The sequence below is a fragment of the Chinchilla lanigera genome, unplaced genomic scaffold, assembly GCF_000276665.1.
Source record: "Chinchilla lanigera isolate Chin_1 unplaced genomic scaffold, ChiLan1.0 scaffold00105, whole genome shotgun sequence".
NCBI classification, from domain to species: domain Eukaryota; kingdom Metazoa; phylum Chordata; class Mammalia; order Rodentia; family Chinchillidae; genus Chinchilla; species Chinchilla lanigera.
The window spans coordinates 3045001-3053003 of record NW_004955506.1 but is presented as its reverse complement, the minus strand read 5'-3'; the positions used below and the strand labels follow the sequence as shown (position 1 = coordinate 3053003).

Sequence of the window (8003 nt, the reverse complement as noted above, 5' to 3'; positions counted from 1 at the left end):
AGGTCTTCGCCGCCGAGTGCATCCTGAGCAAACGGCTCCGCAAGGTGCGTGCACCTCCGTCCCCCGTGGCCGCCGCGCGCTGGTCGTCCGGCTCACCCCTGCTCTTCTCTTCGCAGGGCAAGCTGGAGTACCTGGTCAAGTGGCGCGGCTGGTCCTCCAAGTGAGTCCGCGGCGTGTGGCCAGCTTTCCCGCGCGCGCCACCTCGCCAGGGACGGAGGCGGCCTGGGGGCCCTCAGCCGTGCGATTGGGGCTCGGGGGCGTGCGCAGTCAGGGCGAGAAGTTCGCGGGATCCCCGGGCATTCCGCCGACCCGGCCTGGGCTGCCCTTTGTTTACGAGCCCGGGGGGAGTGGGGCTTGGCTCCTCCCGCCCCGGAGCCCCAGCGCGCCGCGCTCCTCCGCGCCCATTTGTTGCATGCGCCCCCCGCGGCTCCCCGCACCCGGCCCGGGGCCCCCTCCCCGGTCCAGGTTTCCTCTCTGTAACCTGAGCTTCGCATTGATAGATGTACTTTTTCCCTCTCTCTCCTCTGCTTGGGAGGGAGAGGACTTAGCCTCGAAAGGGGGGCTCCGTCTAGAGCTGCTGGGCGCCCTCTCTCCCTGGACATCTCTCCCCTTTCTTTGCGGCGCCCCCGCCAGCACCGGCGCGCGTCCCGCGCTCGCAGGGGCGCCAACCACATTGTTCTGAGACTTGAGCTGCGTCCACGCCCCACACGCCCCCACCTCCCGGCGTTCTGGACCTGCCTTCCCTTCCCTCCCTGGCTCCGGGCCAGAGTTTAGGGGATTCCCTCTGCAACTTTGCGTTTTATAGGGGATTTGTTTTCCTCCCGGGCACAGACAGCGGGAGTCCCCTTGTGGCCTGTTTTAATTGGGGGCTTGAGGTGGCAATTTCTTTGTGGGTTTGAAGTTGTGGTGCAGGCTTCAAGGGCCCCGAGGATCTGGGTTTGGGCCTCTGAGGACTGCCACCCTGCTACGGTGCCCTTGCCCTGAGCGGGCCCGTGGAAGCCATTGGGGCGGCCCCCCACTGATGGGGTTTCGTTCTGATGTGTGACCGTACCTTGCTCTTTGATTTTCCAGACATAACAGCTGGGAGCCAGAGGAGAACATTCTGGACCCGAGGCTGCTCCTGGCCTTCCAGAAGAAGTGAGAAAATTAACAGCATATTCGGGAGGGGGCATTGCAGGGAAGGTGGCCCCTCCAGGGTCCTTGGGCCCTCCCAAAACAGGGTTCCGGAGCTCGGGGTAGAACATCTGTGGAGTTGTAGGCTGAGGTCCTATAACAGAACTGTTGCCAGGCCTGGCAGACAGGTGTCAGTGTCCTCTAGGTGGCTGACTGTGCAGGCGGATGGTGCTGTGGTCATTCTCACAGCCAGACTTGTGAAAATGAACCTTCTGTGGAGCACTTTGCAGACAGTGCTAAGACTCCTGCCCGCAGAATGCAGACCCAGCCTCTTGCCCCTTTGTGAGTTTGCCTCTGGGCAAGAGAAGGCTCAGAGATGGAGCTGGAGCCCACAGCACAGAGTTGCACCTATTTTGTGAGGAGCAGCACTTTTAGCTGTTACCAGATTCAGACTGGATTTGCTTCTGTAGTTGGAGGTGTTGTTTCTACTTCTAGGTAGGAGAGTGGGGGAAGAGATCAACTGTTGTGAGCAAGGGAAAGGAGTGGTGAAGGGAGGGTGATGGATGCATCCTGCCTGTATGGACCATGATGCCAGGGGCAGCATGAATACCTTCCCCCTTCTGGAGCTTGCCTTGTCATTAGAGGCAGATGAATTGTTTGCTCAAAAGCCTTCCCAGCTGGGGTCAATCTGATGGGTTTGTTCCTGGTAGCCCAGGCTGTCTTCACTTTTTCTCAAGGTAGCTAGGCATTTTGGATCTTTGCAGAGGTGCTGGGACAGGGGACAGTGGAGGAAATACTTCTGGCAAAGCAGATATCAGTGACCTCATTCCCCTCCATTTAACTCATGGCTTGGGTATCATAGCTTGCACCTAGTCCCACCTGCTTGGGAAGATCACTTGAACCCAGGGTTCAAGACCAACCTAGGCACCATGGCACGACCCTGTCTCCCAAAACAGACAGGGTTCTGGAGCTAGGGGTAGAGCCAGAGCTAGAGCATTTGCCTAGCATGCATAAGGCCCTGGATTCCATCCTCAGCACTGGAAAAAAATAGTAGCATCATAATAGCTGTCTTTGACCTAACTTTTTGGTTAGAGCAGAGGAGACCAAAATATCCAAAAGACAGAAATTTAAAAACTGTGGGATGGTCTGATAGCTACACCGTGGAAGAAAAAAGTCAGGAAGCTAGATGTTCTGCCTCCTCCTACCCAGCGAAGGGACATGTCTGTGTGGCAGGTCCTTGCTTTGGGAAAAGGGTACATTAGAAGGAAAGCCACAAGTTCACAGCCCTTGGACCAAGAGACACCACCTCATCCATGCGGAAGCTGCAAGTTAAAGGATGGGGCTGCTGCAGCATGTGGGCTGTCCCTGGGAGTACTAATCAGATTCAAGAGCTTCCCTTTTAGGTCCCAAAGAAAGGACATTTGCCTCCTGTGATTACTAGGCATCTTCTCCAGATAGGGCCCCTTCTTGCTGGGGTGTCCTGAAATTCAAGCTTGCTCTACGGGCTGGGGGCAGGGCTTTGGCTGCACCTCCTAACCCCTGCTGCATGGGAGCTGCTGCAGGCTGCAGGCTTTGAGCCCAGCCGCCTCAGAACTGCCATCTCATTACCTCTGTCAAGAATACAGTTCAAGAACTGAGAGGTATTAGGAAAAAGGAGGAAGTGGTGAGCCAGCAGCCTGGCAGGCAGAAGCAGGACTGGAGCCCAAGTGGGTGAGGACTCCCTGGGCTTAGGCAGACCCTGAGGGGCATTCTTTGTCATTGCCTTGCTGACTTCCTTCTGTTGAAGTAAGGAGGTTGGACTAGGTGATTCTAAAGACTGCTTTTGATTAACCAAGCTGGAATTTCCATAAAACAGCCCACCTGCAGAAAGTTGCCTTAAAAGAAAATGTACCTCTTTCTTAAGTTTGCTCTCAGATCTTTGATTTGTCTTTAGCCAAATGCAAATAAGATGGAATGCAAAGGATGGGGTACAGGCCTCCTGATGGACAAAATACATTTTGCTGCAGGAAATGATGAGCTGCTGCAGCCTGGAATGGCAGGGAACCCATGGGGTTCCCAGGTGGTGGAGGGGGGTGCGGGGATTCTCTGTGCTGACCAGTGATGTGTCTTCAGGGAACACGAGAAGGAGGTACAGAACCGGAAGAGAGGCAAGAGACCTAGGGGCAGGCCAAGGAAGCACATGGTGATGTCGTCTTGCAGCCGGCGTTCCAAACTTAAGGTGCGTGGCTACAGGCCTTGTGTGCTGACCCTGTTTGGCTTCTCACTTCCAGAGCGGTTCTGGACAGGGGGAAGGTTTCAGGCTTGGACATGGCTAGGTGGTTTGGGCTAAGAGGTGGGCATTTGTGCAGCAGTCTTCCCCTGCTGCCTCTCTAAGCGTCTACCAGCAGGGGGCACCAACAAGTCCACCGCCCCTATCCTTTCCACCTCAGCAAGGCTCAGCCCATTTCCCAAAGTGTTTCCCTATTTCTGTGGCTCTGCATTCTGTACTCCTTCCTACTGGGTAGCTGATCAAACTTAGCTGCTACACATGACTCCTCCCCTCTAGAGGCTTATCACTGGGAACCAGTAAATAAGTATAGCCAGGCATGGTGGCCAGTCCCAGCAGCACTCTAGGAGACTGAGGCAAGAGGATCAAATATTTGAACCTAGCCTGGGAAAATTAGGGACGGACTTAACAAGATCTTACCTCAAAGTAAAAACTGAAAGGGCTGAAGATGTAACTCAGTGTAAAGGCCCTGGGTTCAGTCCCCAGTACTGGGAGGAGTTGGGAGGAACAGAAAGCATGCATGCACCCTGTGTACTCAGGTTTGCTGCATAGATGTGGGCCTGCAGGACAAACCGTCAAGCCCAGAATGTTGGGCTACTCCAGCCCCCTCTCTGAGTGCACCATAAATCCAGTAGCCAATCCAGTGCAGGGCTGGGGACTGGGAGGACTGAGAGTGGTGGTGCTGTGCTGGTACCTGTGGCCACTGTCCTGTTGCCCTTCCCGGATGTGACAATGGGCAGTGAGGTCGGCTTTTGCCCCACTCCCACAGATAAGCACACACCTCCAAGTCCCTTACATCACCCCTGGCCCATGACACATTAGAGACAATGGGGGAAGGGGTTCTGACCTTGGTCTTGGGTGTGTCCTGGGTTCTGAGGCACTGCCCCTACACCTTGGCACGCAGTTACTTCCAAAGACCATCCCTCCTTAAGACTAGATTCCCTGCTTAGAATCATGTTGGCTGGACTGTCCTGACTTCACTTGTCTTCAAAGCTGTCCACTCCATCTTCTTTTTGAAATCTTCCTCTCTAGTGCAGGCTGCAGAAATCCCACTGATGTGAAAAGGGATCTGGAGGTAACAAGACCAGTACGTGTCAGAGAGGCCAGGGCCCTCCAGGTCTGACAAAACAGCTCTGCTGTAGCGGGCTGCATGTTGGCTCTATCTCCTCAAATCAACCTTGTAGCCAGGCAGCATGGGGACCCAAGAAGCAGGAAGACACCCTTATTTAGCATTTGGGCTGACACCCAGAAGAGAAGCCTTACGTGCTAGAAGGCTCTGAGGGGTCACACTCGGAGTAGGAAGATGGAAGCAGGTTGTGCCCTGGTTTCCACAGGGAGGCCCTGTGGTCTGCTTCATTCAGCTCTTGGCCCCTGGAGATCTGTGACCTTTGCCCTTCTCCGATTGTCTTAAATATGTGTCCCCCAGAAGGCAGAGATTGTGCAGAGTGCTGGGTGTGCTGTCACCTCACTATGACTTCTTTTTGCAAACACCCATTTCTATTTTTTTCTGTTCCTAATTTTACATTTCACAGTAACGTATAAAAATCTGTTAAGTCCCTTCGGAAGCAGGGAAATTGTTCTTTTCTGGCTGCCTCCCTGGCCTGGAAGCTCCAGCAGCTGCTGGCTGCGAGGTTCCTGGTACTCCATGCGGAAAGCCTGGCACCAGGCAGTAGAGGTATGGCGCTTTCACCCTTGTCTTTCCAGGAATCCGATGCTCCCTCCAAATCCAAATCCAGCAGTTCCTCCTCTTCCTCCACATCTTCCTCCTCCTCCTCAGACGAAGAGGAGGACAGTGACTTAGATTCCAAAAGGGGCCCCCGAGGCCGAGAGACCCACCCAGTGCCTCAGAAGAAGGCCCAGATCCTGGTGGCCAAGCCTGAGCTGAAGGATCCCATCCGCAAAAAGCGAGGACGCAAGCCCCTGCCACCGGAACAGAAGGCCGCCCGCAGACCTGTGAGCCTGGCCAAGGTGCTGAAGACTGCTCGAAAGGACCTGGGGCTCCCAGCTAGCAAGCTTCCCCCTCCACTCAGTGCACCTGTGGCAGGCCTGGCAGCCCTGAAGGCCCATACCAAGGAGACCTGCAGCGGCCCCAGTGCCATGGCTACCCCTGAGAACCTGGCCAGCCTGATGAAAGGCATGGCGGGCAGCCCCAGCCGCGGCGGCATCAGCTGGCAGAGTTCCATTGTGCACTACATGAACCGCATGAGTCAGGGCCAGGCCCAGGCCGCCAACAGACTGGCGCTCAAGGCCCAAACCACTGGCAAGTGTGGCCTCGGGCTGGACCTGAAGGTGAGGACGCAGAAAGGGGAGCTGGGGATGAGCCCCCCAGGAAGCAAGGTCCCAAAGGCCTCTGGGATCAGTGGAGCTGCCGAGCAGAAAGGGGGCAGCACAGGGGGAGCTCCCCACACCCACGGCAGTGGCAAGGTCCCTGCCGGGTGCCCAGGTTCCCAGCCAGCGCCCACCCAGGAGCTGAGCCTGCAAGTCTTGGACTTACAGAGTGTCAAGAATGGCGTGCCTGGGGTGGGCCTGCTTGCCCGCCATGCCCCAGCCACAAAGGCTGTCCCTGCCACCACCCCAGCCACAGGGAAGGGTACTGGGGGTGGCCCCACTGGGGCAGGCGGGGCCTGTATGCCTGTAGACATGGGCAAAGGTGAGAAGCTGGTCTCCAGGGCAACAGCTCTGCCCAACCCGTCTGGCAAGAGGGAGACCACCAAGGGCAGCACAGCCTCCAGCGGGCAGGAGGGCCACACGGCTGCAGGGGAAGTTCGCAAGGCAGCCACCCTCTCAGAGATGAGCACAGGTGAGGAGAACAGCACTTCGGACTCAGACCCCGACTCATCTTCGCTGCCTGGGGCTGGACAAAGCCTGTCAGTTTCTGTCCAGACCAGCCAGGACTGGAAGCCCACCCGCAGCCTCATTGAGCACGTCTTTGTCACTGACGTCACAGCCAACCTCATCACGGTCACCGTGAAAGAGTCCCCGACCAGCGTGGGCTTCTTCAGCCTGAGACATTACTGAGACCTCTGTCACCCTGACCCATGGCCCCCAGCCACCCAGGTCTGCCTGCCTTACTGTCTGGTTTTGCTCTGGCATGTGACCCCTCTTGAGGGGCTGGGGATGAGTGAAGTCTCCTTGGCAGGCAGGTTTGTCCTCACTCCTCCTTGTCCTGGGACTTGGTAACAAGCTGTCCCCTTGCCTTGCTGGGACCTGGCTTCCCCACTACCCTACCTCTCCAGGCCCCCGCCTCAGCCTGTGTCTCCTCAGGACCCCTGGGTGGCCAGTGCCTCAAGCCCCCAGCTGAGCATGAGTCTGAGCCTCTGGCCTGGCCCCAGTGAGACCAGTGGCAGGGTCAGAGGGGCTTCTTAAACAGCTGCTTACCCCAAGGAGTGGGGAGAAAAAGCGGAGGAACTCTAGTGTCCCCTTTTCCTGGCACCATTTTTTAGAAGATTGAGTGGGGCAGGCAGGACCCTCCTTCAGAGTAGTATCTAGGCCTTTGAGGGATCCTGGCACGTGGTGGGCCTTAATGTAAAAGGACAAGTTCAGAGCACAAGGTCACCACCTAGCCCTGGTTCGGAGTAACATCTCCAGCCTCCAGGTGCTCGCCTGAGACAGTCCCGCTGCTCTGGTTCACCTGAGGGCCCTCCAGGTTCAAGAGCAGGAGGATCTGGTGTCATGGCTGCTCCTTCCTGCCAACCTGCACCCCAGTGGGAGGTGACCCTGGGCTCCATAGAGTGCATCCTAGCTGTGGGGCTAAAGCCCTGGACTTGGGGTGGAAAGGTAGGAAGTGGAGGAGCTTGGGCATGAGGTGGGCCTGGGCATATGAAACTCTCTCCACAAGTTGGAATTCATCTTCTGGTGACAAGGGACCAGCTTAGCTCTTGCAGTGCCCAAAGCTGCCCCTGCCAGCCACCAGAGGACCAGAATGCAAGTGTTTGCTGCAGGCCCACAGTGACACCCCCGGTGGATAGGCGGTTGCTGGGGGGCTGCTTTCTTTGACAATCCCCCCCACCTTTGGGGGTTTCTGTATCTGCTCCTTCCCAGCAGAGAAGAAATGTCTTTGTACCATTTGAGGCTGGGCAGCCAAGGACCAAGGTCTTTCAGCCTTGGCCTTGGGGCCCTGCTTACTCCCCGCCTGGGGAGGGACTCAAGATTGCAAGTCCTTTTTCTGTTCTTTTGGGGTTTTTTGTTTTTTGTTTTTTGGGTTTTTTTTTTTTTTTTTTGTACCAGGAATCAAACTCACGACCTCATGCTTGCCAGGCGGGCGCTGTGCGGCTGAGCTATATCCCTGGCCCTCCAAGTCCTTTTTCAACCACCTTCTTCCTGCCCTGTGCCAAGGTGGCTGCAAGTGTCCTGAGAGTTTAGGGCAGAGGTGACCAGGAGAAGGCAGCCAGTCCAGTCAATAAATGTGATGCCAAAAAGAAGTTGGGGGATGAGTTATCTGGAACTGCTTCCCTTGGTCACTCCACAGATGTGGGGTTCTTAACTCTGGGTGCCTTTTGGGGAGTTGCCCTTTCTAAAACCAGCCCCAACCAAGAGGGGGTCTGGTTTCTGGGGATCTGCCAGGCTGCAGGGCTCCCCAGTACCTCACCTCCACACCAAACAGAAGAGAAGGCCTTTGTGTAGC

The 8003-nt window shown here is 56.4% G+C and overlaps 1 protein-coding gene across 1 annotated transcript; it reads left to right on the top strand.

Annotated features, from left to right (window-relative positions):
* Cbx2 (chromobox homolog 2) lies at positions 1–7609 on the top strand (the record flags this gene model as incomplete). Its single annotated transcript, XM_013506142.1, is given in 5 exon segments — positions 1–44; positions 117–160; positions 1072–1137; positions 3226–3331; positions 5084–7609. Coding segments are annotated over 5 exon segments (1574 nt in total), but the record flags the coding sequence as incomplete, so codon positions are not given.
* Between the last annotated feature and the right edge of the window lie 394 nt (positions 7610–8003).